Source organism: Mastigoproctus giganteus, chromosome 10 (genome assembly GCF_048544385.1).
Source record: "Mastigoproctus giganteus isolate SK-2022 chromosome 10, ASM4854438v1, whole genome shotgun sequence".
Taxonomy (NCBI): domain Eukaryota; kingdom Metazoa; phylum Arthropoda; class Arachnida; order Uropygi; family Thelyphonidae; genus Mastigoproctus; species Mastigoproctus giganteus.
In genome coordinates this window covers 40,759,671-40,781,902 of record NC_143584.1, presented here as the reverse complement: position 1 = coordinate 40,781,902, position 22,232 = coordinate 40,759,671, and the positions used below count along the sequence as shown (strand labels likewise).

The 22,232-nt window shown below is 36.1% G+C and overlaps 1 protein-coding gene across 3 annotated transcripts in view; it reads right to left on the bottom strand.

Moving 5' to 3' along the window:
• Positions 1 to 22,232, bottom strand: part of LOC150078996 (kinesin-like protein KIF21A) — a 755,520-nt gene that overhangs the window by 457,348 nt on the left and 275,940 nt on the right. For all 3 annotated transcript variants that reach the window (XM_090383539.1, XM_090383541.1, XM_090383540.1), the window contains one exon: positions 4,498 to 4,689. In XM_090383539.1, coding sequence (XP_090239665.1) covers positions 4,498 to 4,689 — 192 coding nt within the window. The remainder of the gene's footprint in view (positions 1 to 4,497; positions 4,690 to 22,232) is intronic.

Sequence of the window (22,232 nt, the reverse complement as noted above, 5' to 3'; positions counted from 1 at the left end):
CTCTTTTGCATTTACCTGTCATTTTCGTGATTTCTAAACAAAAAAAAAATATTTACTATAAAAAAAAATTTGCCATCCGTGATATAAAAATAACAAAACAAAATTCGTCTTTTTTGCAGTGCTACAGAACACAATTGACACGATGCACTAAAACAAACTAAACTTTTTTTTTTTTTGAGAGGCAGGTGTGAAGACAGTGGGAGTTGCAAAATAATAGATACATTAATCTCCCAATGATGACTTATAATGCTGCTTCTTGTCACTTATTTACAACTTGTAAACATCTGTTTATATCTGTTCTAGTTATTACTTGAATTTTATGATTTCTGGTTGATTTTTTTATTTGGAGTCCTGAAGTGTTCCATTTGATGCGATCCCAAGAAATCGAGAGTCGCTATACTTGGATTTCAGGAAAACTTTTGATAATGTTGCTCATAATAGACTGCTGCACAAATTGCAGTGTGGCATTAAGAGCAAGTTGCTGCTAGGATTAAATGGACGGTTGAGTCAGAGAAGACTGAGAGTGGTTGGTAATGAACACTGCTCTTTTCTGACTAATGTTATTAGTGGTGTCCCCAAGATTCATTGCTGGGCTCATTGTCATTTCTATATTTATTAAAGATACTGATGAAGGTATATATCAGGATTAATTTCTAATTTTGCAGATGTTACAAAGGTTGGCAAGGTGGTTAATAACAGTAATCAAGGTATGCTACTGCAAATTACGCAGATGACCTGAGAAAAGGCAGTTGAAGTTTTACATTGACAAATGCAAGGCATTTCATATGGGGAAGCAGTAATCTCAGATAAACATACCATGTAGTGCTACACTCAGGATAGTGGAATATGATGATATGATGCGATACTTTCTGAGCAGTGCAGAAAGGCTGCCAAGACAGCTCATATAGTTTTGTCAATGATATACAGGAATTTTGCTAGCAGGGATAAGGAGGTGAATATCCCATTGAACAAGACAATGATTAGGCCGCATCGTGAGTTCTGCATATAGGTCTGGAGGCCTTATTTTTTTAGCAAAGATGTCAACCTACAGGAACAGGTGCAGAGAATGGCAAGATTAGTTAAGGGGCAAAAATGTCTTACCAAAAAAAGGCTTCAGTTCTGCAAATTTCAGCATCTGGGGACTAAGACACCTGTGAGGTAATCTGATTGAACTGTTTAAGGCTTTGAATGGAGTGAGCAGCATGTTGAATGCTACTGGGATTCTTCAACTTGCTCAGACTACACATGAGGGACGGTGGGGGGCATAAATTCAAATTGTGGAAGGATGACTACAGGATAGATGACTGCAAGATGGTTGTGCAAAAGTTATGCTTCAGCCAGCAGATGGTTAATTACTGAACAATCTGCTGTCATTGTTGTGGAAGTGGATAATTTGAATCATTTCTAAGAACTAGACAAAGTATTGGAGGGAATGGATAGTTTATGTGGGAAGTTTTGTTTTGTTTTTATTGCTATATAAGCTTGCTTGCTTTCTTGCATCATTTGCCACTAATAATACTAATATTAAAAATAAAGGATTTCGTTTTGTTTTCAGTATCATTTTAGCAGACTGTTGCCACTATGATTACATGCTGTTGTCACTTTACATAGTTTTAGACAACAATTACTTGTAGACATAATTTACACTGTTTGTTCAGATGAGTAAAAAGATAAATCAAGTGAGAGTTCCCTAGAACTGCTGGGTGAAAAATAAGTCTTAAGTATCAAGAGGTCATTTTCACCTATAAGCAGTATTATTTGAAAAGAACCACAGCTCAGACTACTACTGCTGCTGCCAGAGCCAGAACTAGAGTAGGGGGAGTGGGGCACCAGTCACAGGTGCAGCATTTTAAGGGTGCATTCGATCAGTTATATATTTTAAAATTGCTTCATTTTTGATTTAATTACAGTCAGAGCTGTGTTTAACAAACTTCTTTATAGCAATTTTTTTTAATTCCTTTTGGTAATTACATTTAAAAGTTTCTATAGAATGAAGAAAATTTCCATATAACAAACAGATTACGAGAGACTTAGCTTTGTATGCTTTGTTTCCACCTCTGGCCTTTAGGCAATTTAAGCAATTAGAAAGTGCAAATTAAGGGTTAAAGGGATTACTGTTCCAAAATGTAAGTGGAATGTAATGCAGCCACCTATCCAACATACTGAGAAGTCATGGTCATGCTAATCAACTGCTTTCTATAGCCAGTCAAAAGATTAAGGCGTATTAAGGCATGGTCAACTTGTGTTCTTTGTTTAAAATAAAAATTTTATTAAAAGAAATACTGAAATACTGCATTATCTTTGTACATACTACTTATGATTCCAGAAATTTTTGTGAGAGTGAAAAAAATTATAAATTTGGGATTTATAATCACTTACAAATTTCAAAAATAACAGAGAAACTCCAATTACAAACTTCATTAAAGTACGGCCCATTTTGTGACGTCACACCTCTGAGCTTTTAGGTTTGTCCTCCAGTGCTAACCATTGAAGGACAAACAAAATTTTTGAAATATCTGTTAATATTTCAACAGATATTTGAGAAATCATGTTTTATCAATTCTGCAGGATATAAAATCTGTAATCCCTTTATAACTTCTCCAATTAGTTCATGAGTGTCATCTAATAGAATCTTATCTAAATATAGAAATAGAATTTTTCTATTTCTATGAATTTTTCTTACCCTGCCTATAATAGTAGCTTCTTGTGAAAGGTCCTTCAAAGCGAAAAAAATTCAATTAAAATAATACATCTTTATTGCATATTTTTAGTTTATGTTATAATGTTAAAAGTACTATATTTCACAATATTTTGTTTCAATGATTTTATACTAGCTACATAAACAAACTATCTGGTTTTCTAATTTATTTGTAGCTATATGTATTTTCTTTGTAGTTTATATAGAAATAAATTCTCTGTAGATATAAACGAATATTTGCAAGTTTCTTTTTCTTTGATACTTTTGTTTTGTTATGTTCATTGTATTATTTAAATTATTTTATTAATAAACATATGCAAATCATAGACCATTGCAATAATAATTTTTATAAATTCATAAAGATTGCAGAGGGGAATTTCCCCCAGTTATTTATTTGGCTTTTAGGAGCATTAGCAACTAAGGCCACATTGCTCCGGGGATATGCGGTGGTCATTCCCTGACCTTTCCACATCCTCCGTATTTGGTGGTCACGGGCTCGAACCCTGGTCTAATCAAGAAGCATGTGCTTTGCACTACTGCTCCTGCCCACCCGGCTATGGAGGTGCCAATTGCCCCCAGGCACCGAGCTTCAGGGGGCACAAACTGAAGGAATTATCTATCACAATCAGGGTCACCAGGAAGACATGTTGCCCCTGAGTGTCAACGACCATAGCTACGCTACTGAAAGCTTGACTACCTGCATATAATGGGGAAGTACTTATAACACTTTTGCCCAAGGCATAGGATTGCCTAGTTCCAGCTCTGGCTGCTGCTGCTCACAGGAAGAAAACAACAACTGATACACAGCTTTCATATAGAGTACAACATCCTAATGGCAGTAATAAACATTTCTGAAAGCTGGAAAAGAATCGAGCAAACCAGTATGAACTGGTTGTTGGAGAAAACGTTACCTGCAGTTTGTCAATGTCTATGAAGATTTCCAAAAAAAAACACAAGAAAACGTTACGAAGAAATTTTATAGATGCCGAAACCTATTACTGAAGATATGATTGCTGGGCCTTGCAGAGCAGAGATCACAATCAATAAATTTGATTGAGGAACAAGAACAAATGCAAAAGGAAGGAAGGATCGTTATGATGAAATCTACAGTATACTTCTAAAAAGCCTTAACCTCAAACATTTTAAGAGAAATCATGATGAAGGTGGAGGAAACAATAGGAGTCAGAGAATTTCAATGTTGTAAGCAGAAATATTGTCAGAGGCCTTCAAGATGTCACCGTTTGATATAAAGTTCTTTATAATGAAAAGGCAAGTTATAAGCTTTCTTTGAATGGTTTTTTGAAACAGAATTAGTTTCAGATATATGCAATAATTGTATTCATTCATATTTTATTTAAAAAAAAAAAAATCAAATTATTCACAAATGTTCAAGAACCATATCTCAACAAGTTACATGAATTTATATGGGAATTTAGAATCAGTTAGCATATATTCAGTTCATTATGATTTTCCAAGCCTGCATTGTGTATGTTTAACAGATTTCTAAATTTTACTGGCACATTAGCAGCAGCGAAAAAGGTAAAAATAGATTCATGTTAACAGAATGATAGTTTCACCATTATCAGCATCCCTAGTAGATTGGTGCTACTGTTTGTTCTGTAATTATTAAATGACAATTTTTTTTTTTAAAAATTCACTCTTTTAGCAGGTAAGCAGAGCAGAGGGTAAAGTATGGGCTGTACTAAATAAAGAAACATATCTAGCTTCAATAGGAGATAAGAATGGTTTTAACTATAAATTAAATTTATATCAATTAATATATTGAAAATTAAACGCACTGCTAAGATTAGAAAGAACTCTGTCCCTTTCTTTTTCTGTATCCTTAATTTTATTTTTCAACTGAATTAATTTTTCTTCATAATGCTGTCTCATAGTCTGCAATCTTCGCTGACTTAATTCAAGCTGTTCAATTAGCCTCTGCTTGACAGAAATTTCACAGGTCAGTTCAGCCAAATTTTCACTATAGTCCTCTGCAAATTCAAAGAAAACAATATACTCATTTCTGATAAGCAACGAAACAATAACAATTGTTTTGTTGAAAAATCAACAATTGAAAAATCAAACTGACCAGAATTTTCAAGCATAGATGAAAAATCAAATATTTAAAAGCCTACAACACTTAAAACAAAAAAAAAAAATAAAAATAATATATATATATATATAATAGTACACCTATGTTTTTTTTAAAAAACTCATATACATAAATTTAACTGTAACAAATCATGCTGTAATAAAGGTTAAGTTAATTAAGATATAAAATTCTATACTTACCAGTAATATTAATAATTAATATAAACATAAAGATGAACATCCTATTTTTTTCCAAAAGCTACAGAATAGCAATGGTTTATGGAAGCACAAATTATTTTGATGATTAGATAATTCAACATATCTGCCACAAAAACTTTTTTTCTCTTGCCAGCCACTTACTTTACTAATACACATGAAATGTCTAAAATTTTCAGTGGGGCTGAACTGAGAGCAGTAGAACTTCCAATGCTTTGTGAAAGAAAGAAACATGTAGGACAAATTACAGAGTTTGTCCGCACAGAAGAGCACATGTGTTTGGATTCAAAAAAATAAAGAGTTAAGAGTACCCTCTAACTTTTAATTTGTAAGACGAAACAATTTGGATGAAAATAAGAAAATTATATATTATGTGATCCATCTCTTTTCCTCCATGAATTTTCATGTATCTTTCATTTAGCCAGCTTTTTGGAGAGGTGTCTATTGCCAATGGAGGGTGCATGCCTTCCAGTGGAGATTCCAGTGATCATCTGTCCCTCTAGTCTGGTTATTTTAACTCTCTCATCTGTCCCTTCAGAAGATTGATTGCCTTTGGATTTGTATATTTTGAATTGAAGTTGTTAAATATTTTCCAGTATCTTGGTTAGTTTATTACAGATTAGGTTGAAAACTGGAACCCATTATTTAAGGCCCATGCACTGATATTGTTGATAGCAACCTGCAGTTGTCTTTCATCAACATCAGCACATTGAGTTTCTTCTTACCATCTGTTCGTGGCTGGTGGATGTGCTCAAGAATCTATTAGACCTTAAAATTTGACATGGGGTTTTACTGCAATGAGTTGTCCATCTAGTTTTAATTCCAGAACAGGATGAAGGTTATGGAGCAAAAATGTAACTTATAGTTTTTTATACTAAAAACTGAAACCCATTTATTTAAGGTCCATGCATTGATATTGCCGATAGCAAACTGCAGTTGTCATTCGACTGACCTCATGTTCTGTGACTGGCAGGAGATATTGGAGTCATCTACATAGAGAACATTTAACACTGTCTCATGACTGAATTCATTTGGATTGCAAATAACGTGGTGCCTATGGCTGATCCTTGCAGAACTCATTCTTCCTGCAAAAAATTCATGAGAGAGATGATCATACCAGGACCTGAAAAGTTTATCTTGATAGGAACTTTTTAATTAAGAGTGACAGATGTCCTTTGAGTCCCAATCAAAGATCTTGCAAGATTCCTTATCACCAGGCCATATCATATGCAATTTCAATATCAATAAACACAGACAATAGGTCAGAATTGATAAAGGCTTCTCATATACTGGTTTCCATTCTCATTAAATGGTCTAATGTAGGTTTGATGCAACTAAAGCCACTTTGTAGACAACGGGTCAGGGCTATGGGACAACAGTTACTGCAGATTTATTCTTCTGTAATGTGGAGTAAATCCCAGCCCATTCAGAGAATACTTGTAATCATCACCCCCCCAAACACACACATATCACTGAATTTGATCCCTTGGGAAGAATTTAGCACGGTGTGTAAAGTAACAATTATGGGTAACAATCACCCAAAGTTTGGTCACTTCTGATATTTTCCTGAGTGTGTATGACTCATTGTTTCCACTAGGATGTCTCCAGAACTCAGGTGTGTCTCACTAGCTTCAGAGTTCCTACCAGTCCTTCCAGCCTTTTCTGCATGAAGCATGGAGACATTGTTCCAATTGTCTGCTTTCCAGTGGAGTGTATGTAGAAATATAAAAGTCTAGGTTTTTGGGCATATCTCTATTTTTGGTCTCTTTACTAAGTTGATTTCCAGATCATCAGCTGTGCAGTTAGGTAGGGTCTCTGAAGGTTGAAAGAGGAATAATGCCCAGACTAGGCCTATTCATCCTTTAGTCCTGGGATAGACAGTTCTTCTTCCTGGGTTTCCAGCTCCACCACATGGCAGCAGGGGTGGTGTCACCAGATCAAGTAATAACATTTGTGGTAAAGGATTAGTTATTTATTTATATATAGACAAATGTATATGATCAGTGTATTGGGTAGGGGTGCTGACCTGTCAAGTGTAATTACAATGGAATAAATTGAGAATGCCTGCAAAGTAAAAGTAGATTACCTGAAATTAAATAAAATTAAGATTAACATAGAAATAGTAAAAAATAATAAAATAGTACTTAATGCTGCAGATCCTAAGATTTTAACTATGTCTTCAAGGGGTTGGCAGCCAAAACCAACGGAACCACAGCAATAAGCAAGGTCTCTGTTTCTGTTACGATGTATATGTACAAAATGTATACATCATAGCCGATCCGACAGAGACCAAAAAGGTAGGAATAAAAAGAAGAATATAATTCAAAAATAAATAAATAAAAGTAATATTTATCTTCCCCATAAACTTGACATAAGAACTCATAACTTTAATTTGGTGTTTGTTTTGTTAAAATTTTGAGGTTGATTCGTTGTTTGATTCTTTTGGCTGTCATTTTTCCGGCAAACTGCAAAAATACAAGGTAAAAAAACCTGCCTCACTGTAAAGTGAATGACTGTGCTGGAATGAGACTTTGCAGACAACTAAGGTTCAAGGCCAACTACTATTCCTTTGTTTCACAGGCGGTGCTTGGTGAGTAGTGCCTGTGTGCCAATCTAGTTATTTAACAGTTACACTGCATATTAAAGTGTTATGGGAACAAGTGCTCCCTGTGCAGGAGGTGCTATTTCCTATAACACCACTGGATGTATAAAGGAGGATGAATATAAAGTTTTGTTGCCAAGTTTTCCTGTAAACAAAAGGCAGCAGGATTCTAATAAAAAAAAAAATCCAAATATCAAAACTACAACAATATCCTTTACAGTTCCAAAGGAGGAGTCCATGCATTACTTAGTTCTAAAATTGCTTTTAGTTGGTTTCTGAAGGGACGAAGTTTTGTATTGGTCAAACTGAGATTTCATTTTGGAAGGTATGGTGGTTAGTCTGTGTCTATCTCCTGTGCAAAGAATAAAGAACTAAACCATCTTGTAAAGGTTCACCTTTGGTATCCATATATGCTTAGTCATAGTGCTCCATTTCTAGGAGAGTAGTTTAATAAGGAGTTTGTGATTAAGACTTTGTTATTCTTACTACTTTATAAGGTCTATAGGATGGGTTATAGAGTCCAATAGCGACCAAGCCAAATCCAATAATGATTTATCAGGTGAGAAAACAGCATCTGTGTTTTAAATACAGAAATCGATTTCTGTATTTAAAACCTGAGCAAAAGTGGGTCTAACCATGGCAGGAGCCTGGAGACCATTTTTTTTTTTTTAAACCTCTTGATAAGTAATAATGATGGATTAGTTTTCCAATGAGGGCAATCCCTAGAAAAAGCTGGGTGTTCTTCACTGCAGTTTGGGCATTTTTGGTTCTTTAGTCTACACATGGTATATGCGTAATTGTGTTCATGAGAACCACAAGCATCGGAAATGATTGAGCATTGGCAGGCATTTTAAGAAGCTATCAAACTAGAATAGAAATGTATGGCCTTATGGGACAATTCATGTACATAGCTGTGATCAAAATTGGAGGATTAAGGTAATCAAAAGGGAGGATTATGTTCCGAGTAGGAACCAAAATATTACCTAGCTTTGTAAGTATATGGTTCACATGTACTTGGTCTCATATCTCTGTTTTGATTTCTCCCTCTGAGAGATTCAGGAGGAGCCTACTCAGTTATTGTACCTCTAGAAGTATTCAGAGTGATATGAAGAGAAAATGGGAATACTGGAAGAATAAGAATTCCTCCAGTACTCTTAGTTTCTTGAAACTAACCTGATTGTCATACATTGCTTACTTCAGCCATTAAGTCACCTGAACATAAGCAATGTTTTATTTTAGGAGCCCTATAAGACTATCCAGGTACCTTTTAAGTTTAAGTGGTTCAATGGCAAATCATAAGCAATTCCACTCACCAAATCAGTCCATTATAAGTAGCACACATTAATAACCATTCACTGTCTCCTACCGTTAAACCAACCCTTTATCTACAGCACCACTCTTCACTGACTATGACTATTAGAATTGGTAAAAGGCTCAGGGTGAAGATCTCGGCCCCCTACTGTTTTCAATATTCATTAACAATATAAAAGTTTAATGTCAGTTTCTAATGATACAAAAAGTTGGTAAGGTAGACAATGACAGGAATCAGGCTATGATACTGCAACAAGACAAAGAAATTAAGCAGATGGGCTAACAAGGCAACTGAGGATTAAAATTGATAAATACAAGATACTGCATATAGGTAGTAGTAATCATAGAATAACATAGCAATTGCATGGTGCGACACCCAAAGTAATGGAGAACAAAAAACACCTAGGGGTGAAGTTCTCTGAGTAGGGCAGATGGGCTATGAGGATAGCAAATGGGGTTATGTCTATGATAGAAATAAATTTCATAAGCAGGGAAAGGAGGCGTTCAACATGAACAGTATAAGTCAGAGAACTTCGTCCAGAACTTCATCCTGGATACAAGTGTGGAAGCTTCACTTTAGGAAGGACATGAATCTATTGAAATAGGTGCAAAGAAAAGGTTAGTCACAGACACAAAAGGGTTATCTTAAGGAAAAATTACAGGAGTTCTGCAAATCTCAAGGTCAGAAAACTAGGCATCTATGAGGAAACTTGATCAAAATCTTTAGGCATTTAAATGGATTGAGTATATTACATGGTGATGGCATCCTTACTTTTAGGCCAGCACACACAATGGAACATAAATTTAAATTGGAAAAGGATGGTTGAGGGACAGATGTGTGAATTTATTTTTTTTAAACTAGAGAATAAGTGATTGTTGAAACAAACTTCCATCTGGTGTTGTGGAATTTTAATGAAGTATATATAAGCATACTGAAAAACAAGTCTGTGTCTGGCACTCATGTGTTAGATAACTGACACATTATATCCGAGAGACAGTTGCAGTTAAGAGTTTAATAGCTAAATTTTTGTGTTTCTTCAATTTATTTAAATATATTGGAAAAACAATTACTACAATTTTATCAATGGACAACTACAAACTGGACAGTGATTTCAGTGGTAGGAAAAAATCATGGATATAACTTGATTTAATTTTTTTTTAATAGCACAGATGGGAAACACAGGCCATGATGCCCTAAGTCCAAACACATCAAAAAACAGTTAACCCAAAAATAGGTTACCATGTCAGTATGCATAAAATCAAATAAACAAGACCATATATGAATCTTACTGGGGGAGAAAAACATATTTGTAGAATGTTTATAATTTGTAAAAAGTTAAAAATTTCATACATATTGTTATGTGAGGTTTCGTGAGACAAGAGCAACTAGGTCAAAAGATGTCTGTCAGGGCTATTTTTACTACGCCAGTTTCACATTTAACATACATAGTTTTTCTCTCGGGTTTCTTTTCACAAAGTGTATAATATAGAGTCGAGGGCCTTGCAGGTTTGCCAAAGATCACAAGTAGAGGGCATGGATGACAGAGCAGGACAGACAATCAATCACAATATGCCTTACTGTGAGTTGCATCTGACTGACAGAACAGAATGGTGGATCTTCTCTTAGAAGCAGATATTTCTTTGTAAGATTGATTGATTGATTTTTGGTTTTTTATGGCTCAAAATGTGTATGTAAGAAAGGTATTCCCAATGTACATTTTTTTCAATATAACTTCTTCCCAGAAATGCTTTGTACATTTCTTCTGGATATGTTCTACATCAGATTTGATTGTAATGGTTTATCAGTAACAAGAAAAGGAAAACATTATTGCACTGGAGCCATCACCTAAAATTAACTGCATGGTATGTATCATGAATTCTAAATACAATGAGAGGAAGGCTGTCAGTTGTTCTCTTGTGAAACATGGGTGATGATGATGCAGTATTAGCATTAGATGCAAGAAAGCAAGCTTATACAGCATTAGCAAAAAAAAAAAAAAAAAAAAACAGAATTTATTTAAGCTATCAACTTCCACAACAACAGATGGAAGTTTTTTCCATCTGTTGTTGTGGATTTAAATTTATTTAAATTTATGCCTCCTCAAGGTTGTAATTTAAGGAAGAGGATCACTGAGCTTGCTCGAACCATTCAGAGCCTTATACACCTCAATCAGATCACCTCACAGGTACATAGTATCCAGATGCTGCACATTGCAGAATTGAGCTCTTTCTTGGTAAGAAAAACCCTTTGTTCCACTCACCAATCTCGTTACCCTTCTCTGTACTCATTCCAGCAGCTCTACATCCTTCCTAAAATTAGGCCTCCAGATCTGTATGCAGTACTCAAGGTGTGGCCTGACCATTGCTTTATACAAAGGGTTAATCACCTCCTTAACCATGCTAGCAAAGTTACCATATATCATTGACAAGATCCCATGAGCTGCTCTGGCAGCCTGTCTGCACTGCACAGAAAACTTCATATCTAACATGTGATGGATGGGGAGTGATAATTGACAATTGATGCACTGTGGTAGATATTCTGCTTTCATTGATAGGAGTGAGTCAAGTAAATGCATCCAATTCACAGTCAAACAATGATTACTTCTTCATGCCTATTTGGTTGTAGAATTTGTTCAATCTGAAACAGCCTGTTGAGGATTGGATCTTGCCATGTCAGACGTAATTACTTGTTACAACTAATTTTTATGAGTCAGGTAATAAAGTGTATGGGACTCTGAAACTTGAAATAATATTAGCTGAATGGCTGCTGAAATAATATTAGTTGAATGATTGTTGAAATAACATTAGTTGATTGATTCCTGCCAAACCAAATGATAACCATGTTTCACAAAAGAGTAGACTACTGAGCATTGATGGTGACCTCCTGAAATTTGCCACCAATAAAAAGTATAAAAGCAACCTACTCAACCCCTCTTCTGCAATAGTACCTTTAATACACTGGATTCCACCTGAATGTGAAAGAAAAATACCTTAGCATCTGAATGTGATAAGAAAATACCCAATGCAACCTTATAGCATGATGCCTAAAGGTAGTGACACAATGAATATTGATAAATTCCAGATAATCTCACAATATCTTACATTTCATAGGATATTGCAAGGGTATTCAGTGATTGATCAATTTCATGTAATTACTTTTGTCCTCTAGTCCTTAATATTATGTTATCCAATCCAACTTTTGCACTAATATTATGCAAACTCCTGATGTTGTTTCTGTGACAGATATGAATATAGTGATCATTACCTGTACAATAAGATTTATTTATTTACATAAGTTTCCAATTGCATTTAGAATATCGTGTGTTATGATACTAATGTGTAGAGCAAAAAGAGTTGCCTTGGAATTGAACCCTGAGGTATGCCTCCTTTCCTGAGTGTAGGCTGAGAATAATGTATTCTGAAATCTTATCAGAAACATCCTAAGATGGGGAAAATTATGAAGGATGCTAAGTTACCTCTTAGTCTAAGATTGTATGTCTTTGTGGATTCTTTGTCTCCAGATGGTGATGGTGTCAAAAGTTACTATCACCACGTGCTGTTTTATGATAAAAGCATTTTGCCCATGGGCCTTGGCTTCGAGGTGATTGTCTGTTGTGGACCTGTTACAGCAGAATTCAAATTGGTGGTGTGATATGCTAATTGGGTCTTTAAGAATCCATGTAAGTCTTTTGTAAACCATCTTTTTCTATGACTTTCCCTAAATGACTAGTGAGAGCGATAGGAGGATGACTATTAGGAAAAGAAGTAGCTTTCCTGATTTTACTACAACTATTATTGCTTGATGCAATATCCTCATTAATTCCATATCATATTATTATAATTCAATGTATTTCAAAGTCACTGCCATTCCCCAACTAACAACATATGGATTTAGATAATTTTAGTCAACAATGAGTCTTAAATTCAAAATTTCGCATGGTAACACAGCTAAGGTGTGCTTGAATGCACGCACACCAAAGCTGTTCAGAAATCATTTTCACGAGTTGTTGACAGTTTAACATTCCTTTTAGTTTGGTGTGTTTGTGTGTGTGCGCGCGTGCAAATATGTTTGCAAGCACACTTTGTTATTTGTTGTTGTTTGTTATTTGGTGTTTAGGAGCATTAGCAACTACGGCCATATTGCTCCGGGGTTATGCGGTGGTCATTCCCTGACCTTTCCGCTTCCTCCGTATTTGGTGGTCACGGGCTCGAACCCTGACTAATCAAGAAGTGTGTGCTACGCACTGCTGCTCCTGCCCACCTGGCTACAGAGGCGCCAAACACACCTTAGCTGTGTTACCGTGTGAAATTGTCGTTATTTACAGAAGAGATTAATAATGAAACTGTTTCAGAAGATTCTCTTGTTTTGAATATTACTTTGTTGAGCAAAATTAAAAGACAAAATAATAAAAATTTTATCACACATTTTCATGTTTGGATTGAACAATTCAAAAGTCCAGAAAAATCAGTGTTTATTTTAATTTTTTTATGCATTATTTAATTCAGTATATTATATGAGTGTGTGTGTAATATTTTCCTTTCAATAAGTGACTTCCATGGTTAATTTTTAAACACACAATTACTTATTTAAGTACACACACAGAAAAAACCAAAGATTAAATTCCAGAAAATCAACCAAGATAACATTTTGCAACTGTAATCAAACAAACACATTTTTTGATCAAACTATTTTTTTAATCAAACACTCAGCATTTTCTATCTATCACTAACAGCTGTTGTATAGTACTTCAAGCCAGTCACCAGCACATGTGGTGTAATAAGCAGTGCAATTCATGCCTAATTATGAAATTTACTGATATACCATCCATTTTTCATTAATTACAAGTATTAAATAGAAAATAATATCCCAAAAAATGGATGTGCACTGCTCTCTCTCTCTCACACACACACAGAGAGAGAGAGAGAGAGAGAGAGAGAGAGAGAGAGAGAGAGAGAGAGAAAGAAGTACAAATACTAACTTATTAAAATAAAGCTCATATACGCCAAAACTGTATAACAAGTAATGGCTGCAAAAATGAAACTTACCAATTTTTGTTATCACAATGCAAGAAACTTAGCATTAGCATTAGTTAAGGCATATGATGCAAGAAAGCAAGCTTATACAGAATCAACCAAAAAATAAAAAAACCCTTCCCATTTCACCCATCGATTTCACTACAAATGTTTGTCTAGTTCTGCTTTGAATTTATTTAAGCTGTCAACTGCTACAACAGCAGATGGAAGTTTTGTTCCAGCAATCAACTACCTGCTAGCTAAAGGCAAATTTCCACGCATCTATTCTACAACTGTCTTTCCTCAATTTGAATTTATGTCCCCTGAGGCAATTAATCTGGATAAGAGAAAGAATTCCATCAGCATTGAGCTTACTCAAACCATTCAAGGAGTTATACATACAACCCAATCACATCACCTCGCAGGTGCCTAGTCTCCAGACACTGCAATTTGCAGAACTCAAGCCTTTCTTCATAAGAGCAATCATATGTTCCACTCACCAATCTCGTTGCCCTTCTCTGTATTTGTTCCAGCAGCTCTACATCCTTCCTAAAATGAGGCCCCCAGAACTGTATGCAGTACTCAAGGTATGGCCTGACCATTGCCTTATACAAGGGGATAATCCCTTGTATAACCTCCTAATCCTTGCTAGAAAAATTCCTATATATCATTGACAAGACAACATGAGCTACTCTTGCAGATTGTCTGCACTGCTCAGAAAACTTCATACCTGACTGCACAATTTAATAAATTTCTCCACAGCACAATTATTATCTTTCTCATTTTGATGTGTGCTAGATATTTATATATTCAGAAATATCTACCACAAAGAAACTATAATATTATTAATATTTTAAATAAAAATAATGAAAATTCCACACAGTGCTAATAAGAATGTCTGACTAAAAATTTCTTTTGATTAATTAATGCTGGCATGTTCTAATTTACATGGTTACTTCACACCCATTTAAATAGAAATGGAAATGTATTTTGGTCTCATAAACTTCCAATTAACCACTTATGGATAATTGAAGTTTCATTCCAATTTACCATTTAGTGGGATAGACCTTTTCCAAATATTCTACTGTAAAATAGTAACAATATTGAATTGAAGCTAAGGTGGTGGAGCATTATGTAATATATGCCAACTGTCCCAGAAAACTGTTTCAGGAACTTTTATAACTTCAAGTTCAGCAGGAGTGAATGGTAAGTTGTAGGGGCATTCTCTAGCAGCATTCAAGTTCATCTTATACTGCCCTGCATTTTTCTTTATGTGGAATAAAGAATCTTCATAAGGGGTAGAGGATAAAATGGCAGCAGAGGATTAATCTAATGCTTCTGCAATATCAGTAGGGGAGAAGAACTCTTTTCCTTTCCAATGTAAGATTGGGAATGAGGTTTGCAGGTATTTTCTAGGAGCATACAAATCTAATTTTATATTATTCTGGTAATTTTATATTATTCAAAAATTTCAGTTAGTTTGTTGATGACAGTGATATTCTGTTCATGTCTGCATTTTAAAAATTACAGAAAAGTAGTTGACACTACAAGGTGAGACAGCACACTGTTCAAAATTAGTGATGTGTATGGAGAGCTTATAGAAAGGTCCAGGGATAGCTCCTGTAAAGAAATGAATGTATGTGTGCATAAACTGTGTTTGGGAATATTAACTGACAGTCATTAAGTAGTGATCCAGCAATTTTCTCTAGACGATCTATGTTCTGGACCCTCAAAGAGTGTGGTAAGCATCTAAGTAATCTAGAAGGCAAATGGGGAGAGGCATTTGATTTAAGTTCTCAAATTCTGCAGTGGAGAATTGTGTTCTCTCAAAATATTCATATCAAATTCACAATTCAGAAGTAACAAATACAACTCTGGCCTGCCCATCAGAAAATGAAGAAAATTACATTCTTGAAATCGGCAAATTATATGAGACAGACGAAACCTCTGGAGCTTTACTATGTTTACTAGATGATGATCCCAGAAAATGGCCGTCACATTCTTCTGATAGCACGAGAAAACTTTTCTAGCAAAACACAATCCGATTCAAATCACTGATTACAATTGTCCATTGGATGAACATAGCAGAAAATTTTGTATTTAATTTTTACATCAAAATCTTACAAATGGAGAAAGAAACTGTAGAATCTGGCTAATCTATTCTAAGGTCAAACACAAGGTATTTTGTTACTACTGTTACATGTTTCATAACCCATATTGAAGATCAGCTTCAGCCAATAAAAGTATTTGTGACTGGAAACACTTAAGTTCTCGATTAAAAGAATATGAAATGTCACTTGCACATAAAAAAACAGAAAAAGCACAGATGCAATTACTAGAACTGAAAAAAAAAAAAAAAGAAAAAAAAAAGCAAGCTGAATAAACAGCAAAAAATCAACAGTATTCAACAAGTACAAATAAACAATGATAAAGAACATTGGCATGATGTTCTCAAAAGAATAATATTATGTGTCCAATATTTAGCCAAGCATAATGATGCTTTTCGCACTAAAAACACAATATTTATGGAAAACAATGTAAATTTTCTAGGTTTCGTAGAAGTGATTTCAAAATTTGATGCTAGAATGGCTGAACTGCAAGTTGGATAAAAAATAATGAAACATATCATCATCATCATCAGCCATTTTCAATCCACTGCAGGATGAAGGCCTCTCCAGCAACTTTCCAGTTCCTTCTGTTTTGAGCACTGGCCATCCATTTACTACTCAAAAACTCATGAATTTCATCTATCCATCTCCGCCTTTGTCTTCCAGGTTTTCTTCTAGCTCCTCTTGGGTACCATTCTGTTATTTTCTTACTCCATCAGTCATCATGTCTTCGAGCTATGTGTCCTGCCCAAGACCATTTTAGTTCTTTAGTTTTGATAAGAATGTCCTTTACTTGAGTTTGCTGCCTAATCCACGTGTTTCTCTTCTTATCTAACAGTCTAATTCCCAATATAATTCGTTCCATTCTTCGCTGTGTAGTTCTTAGCTTCTCTTCCATTCTTTTGGTGAGTGCCCAAGTTTCACTTCCATAAATCATGGTGGGGAGTATACATTGATTCATTATTTTACGTTTCAGACAAACTGGGATATTGCTCTTCAGTATGTGACTATATTTCCTGAATGCTATCCATCCAAAATTTATTCTTCTCTTGACTTCCAGCCATTTATCATTATTACAGCTAATAACTTGTCCCAGATAAGTATATGACTCCACCTTTTCAATTACTGCTCCTTCAATCATTATTTCCCTTTCTGTGGCATACTTGTTCATCATTACTTTTGTTTTAGCCATATTCATCTTTAGTCCAAAATCCTTACTAACTGTGCATGACTGATTAAGATTTTCCTCTAATTCTTTGGGATCGTGGCTTATGACCACAATGTCATCTGCAAATCGTAAATGGTTTAGGTACTCTCCGTTCACATTGACTCCTTTCTGCGACCAGTGTAATCTTCTGAAAGCTTCCTCAAGGGCAGCAGTAAACAGCTTCGGAGATTAGCATTAGCATTAGTAGAGGCATTTGATGCAAGAAAGCAAGCTTATGCAGCATCAGCCAAAAAAAAAAAAAAAAAAAACAACCCACTTCCACTTCACCCCTCTGTTCATTCAAAATACCTGTCCAGCTGAGCCTTAAACTTATTTAGGCTATCAACCTCCACCACAAGGGATGGAAGTCTGTTCCACCAACCAACCACCCGCTGGCTAAAGGCAAATTTCCGCACGTCTATCCTACATCTGTCTTTCCTCAATTTGAATTTATGCCCTCTCAGGTGATTTTTCTGAGCTAGAGGAAGAATCCCATCAGCATTGAGCATGCTTAAACCATTCAAGGCTTTATACACCTCTATCAGATCACCTCGCTGGTGCCTAGTCTCCAGACACTGTAATTTGCAAAACTTAAGCCTTTCTTCGTAAGAGCACCCCTTTATTCCATTCACTAATCTTGTTGCCCTTCTCTGTACTCATTCCAGCAGCTCTACATCCTTCTTGAAATGAGGCCTCCAGACCTGTATACAGTACTCTAGGTGTGGCCTGACCATTGCCTTATACAATGGAATAATCACCTCCTTATCCCTGCTGGAAAAATTCCTGTATATCATTGACAATACTCCATGAGCTACTCTTGCAGCCCGTCTGCACTGCTCAGAGAACTTCATATCTGCCTGCACAACCACCCCCAAGTCCCTTTCATTCTCTACCACTGTCAGTGTAGTACCACAGAGTTGATACGTTGCTCTGGGGTTGCTGTTTCCCATGTGTAGTATTTTACATTTGTCAATGTTAAACTTCATTTGCCACCTCTCAGCCCATCTGCTCAACCTTTCCAGATCCTGTTGCAGTAGCATAGTGTCAGTAGTGTTCTTGACAACCCTGCCAACCTTTGTATCGTCTGCAAACTTGGACATTAAGCTTGATATACCATCATCAATATCATTTATAAATACAGAAAACAATAATGGACCCAACACTGAGCCCTGAGGGACTCCACTAATAACATTAGTCCACGATGAGCAGTGTCCATTGATTACCACTCTCTGTCTTTTCCCCCTCAACCACCCCTTTATCCATAGCAGCAATTTGCCTCCAATGTCACACTGCTCCAATTTGTGTAGGAGTCTTCCATGTGCAACAGTATCAAAAGCCTTTCTAAGATCCAAGTATATAATATCAAAGTTATTCCCTGCATCCAGTTCTTTTGTGACTGCATCATAGTATCCAATCAAGTTGGTCAGGCAAGACTTCCCCTTAACAAAACCATGCTGTGTCTGAGCTATAACTGAAGTCTTGTCTAAATGATCCTGCAGTGCTTCTTTAACCAGTGCCTCCATTAATTTTCCAGGAACAGAAGTTAAGCTCACAGGTCTATAATTACTTGTGTCAGCCTTTGATCCTCCTTTGTGAATTGGGGTCACATTTGCACATTTCCAGTCTATGGGTACCTCCCCTGAGTCCAAGGAAGCTCTCATAATTATGGCTAAGGGTTTGCTTACTTCCTTTGCTGCCTCCTTTAATATAACTGGATAGATCCCATCCACCCCGGGTGCCTTTCTTGTGTTTATCTTCAACAGTTTCTCCTCCACTTTACTCCCAGTTATTTCAAGATTCTGTAGCTTACTGCTAGAGTTGAATACACCTCCGGCATTCCCCTTGCTGAATAACTCCTCATGTGTGAATGTTGATGCAAAATATTCATTTAGTTTGTTAGCTACCTGAGCAGGATCATCAACAGTTGACCCATCAATATCAAGTGGACCAATCTGATTCATCCCCTTCCTTCTACAGTTTACATAAGTAAAGAACGTTTTGCTGTTTTTCTTTGCATCCCTTGCCAAGGATTTCTCGTAATCTGCCTTCGCCTGCCTAACCTCCTTTGTAACTTGGTTGCATATCAACTTGTATCTATCATAGGCTTCTGTGTCATGTGTTAATTTGTAAGTATCCCATGCATTTTTCTTCTCTGCCATATGCCTCATTAGTTCATCTGACATCCATTTTGGCCTAAACCTTGAACAATATTTCTTAGTTGGTACGTAAAGCCTAGTAGCTTCCAAGATAAGTTCTTTGAATGCTTCCCATTTTGAATTTGCTGTTGGTAACATCATCAGTTGGTCCCACTGTATAGAATTTAAATACTGTCTCAGTCCATCGTAGTCGCCTTTACGGAAGCAATAACCCTTCCCTTTACCCCTAACGGTAGTTACCTCTTTGAGTAAATCCCACTTCAGCACACTGTGATCCTGCCACCTAGTGGTTCATTTATCTGCAGATTCTTAATGCATGAAGAATCACTGCTGATAATCAAATCAAGAGTATTACTCCCTCTAGTTACCTGCCGAACATGCTGATGTAGAAAACAATCATCCAATAAATCCACAAAAGCCCTGCTAGTGCGTGAGTAACCAGCCCCCAAATTCCAGTCAATATCTGGGAAATTAAAATCTCCCATCATAAGACTCTCTAATTTACTGGCCCACTCTATTTCCCTGTACAGTTCCTTATTATACTCATCAGAGTCATTAGGCCTATAGCACACTCCTACTCTCAATTTTGATCTCCCAATGCTTATGTCACACCAAACTGACTCAACACTGCACTGTCCAGCGATGTCGACTGGCTTCACTTCCTTGGTTTTTATGTGTTTCTTAACTAATAGCATACCCCTCCCCCCTTCCTATCCTCTCTATCCTTTCTGTAGACGTTGTACTCCCCAAATTGCAGTTCTGCATCCCTTATATCTGTGTGACACCACGTCTCTGATATCCCAACAATATCTGCCTTTGATGTTTTGAGCAATACCTCAAATTCATCAAATTTATTTACTAAACTCCTAGCATTGGTGTACACACAAGTATACCTGCACCTGTTTCTATTCTTAGCTACCCTAACACAACCCATGTGTTTACTTGTACCGCAATGGCTCCCAGCAGTCTCTGAAATACCATGCATCTTGTTTTTCAGGCTTCTGCTCATTCTAATAGAAGCAGTGCAAGAATCTCTTTCACCTCTGCCAGTGGCTACTGTCAATCTATTGGTCTTTGTCTCCCCCCAAGCTAGCAGTTTTCTGACCCACCTAACACTGCCTCGATAGCACAGCAAATATTCTTGCACCCTTTCTATTTAAGTGTATCCCATCCCTGTAGATATTGTGTCTCCTTGTCGAACTCCTTTCTCGATTTTAAATTTGCTACTGTCTTTGTCTAGTCTAATAAAGGATGTAGCACTCTCACATATTTTCTTCAAAATCATAATATATGGAGTATCTATGCCTTGTCTTTCCAGGGCCCAAAACATTGCCTTATGCTGTATGGAGTCAAATGCCTTTTCATAATCCACAAATGCCAGGCATAATGGTGTTTTATATTCATTTGCTTTCTCCATTAGCTGTGATATTACGTGAAGGTGATCCATAGTTGAGAATCCTGTCCTAAAGCCAGCTTGCTCTTTCGGTTGATTCTCATCAAGTATTCTTTCTAATCTGTTAGTAATGACCCTTGTGAACAACATGTATATATGGGATAACAAGCTAATTGGTCTATAATTTCAATATCTGATTTATCTCCTTTCTTATGCAGCAAAACTATGATTGCATTATTCCACTGCTTAGGCATCGCACCTTTTCTAATGCACTTTGTGAAGAGCCTCACCAGTTTTTGTGTTATGTCTCTTCCTCCCAATTTTAACAACTCTACAGTAACTTCATCTTCCCCCGGGGCTTTCCGATTCTTCATTTTCTTCAATGCATGTTCTACCTCATCAGGAAGAATATCGGGTATGTCGTATGTGTTGCTACTTTGCAATCCATCTTCCCCACTGCTGGTATCATTCCCTCGCTCCTTGTATAATTCTCTATAGTAGTCTTCTGCTATTCGAATTATGCCTTCTCTGCTGTTTATAAGTACACCATCGCTATTCTTCAGTTTCAGTATCATTTGTCTTTCTGTATTACTGCTCATGGCTGCTGATTTAAATCCTTTGTTTTCCCTTAATGTTTGTTCTACTTTTCTTGTGTTAAATCTTCTTATGTCCTCTCTGAGTCTCTTTCTAATGGCTTTGCATAACTCAGTATACTCAATTTTCTCCCTGTCAGTGTTTTTCTTGCTCTTCATTTGTCGTCTTTGGTTCATCATGACAAGTGTTTCTTGACTAATTTTTTCTTCTTTGGATTTTTGTTTCCCTATAGGTTTCTTGGGCTTTATCACTTTCAAAAAGTTGTAATATTCCTCGTCGATATCTTGGTCCTCAGCAGTCTGCAGAAGCTCATACTTGTTCTTAAGTTCCAGTACATACTGCTTTTTCTCCTCTTCTGTTATCTCAAAGACCTTTGTATTATTTACTCGAGTCAGTTTTTTCCTTTCCTTTCCTACATCTATATCAAGTGTACATCTTACCATTCTATGATCACTTCCAACATTTACCTTATTCAGGACGGTAACATCAGTCACAATATATCTTCTGTTAGTGAGGATGAAGTCGATTTTATTAGTTGTTAATCCATTTGGACTCTTCCATGTCCACTTTCTGTTCACCCTTTTCTTGAAAAAAGTGTTCATTACTGACATTCCTTGAGATTCTGCAAATTCCACAAGTCTTTCACCTCTTTTATTTCTTTCACCAATTCCAAAATTTCCTATAGTTCCTCTTTATGTGCTGTTTTGCCTTTTTTCCAACCTTAGCATTGAACTCCCCCATAATAATAGTGTAGTGGGTTTTCTGCTCATCTAGAAGACTCTCAATTTCAGTGTACATTTCTTCAACCTCTTCATCATCATGGCTCGATGTTGATGCATAAAT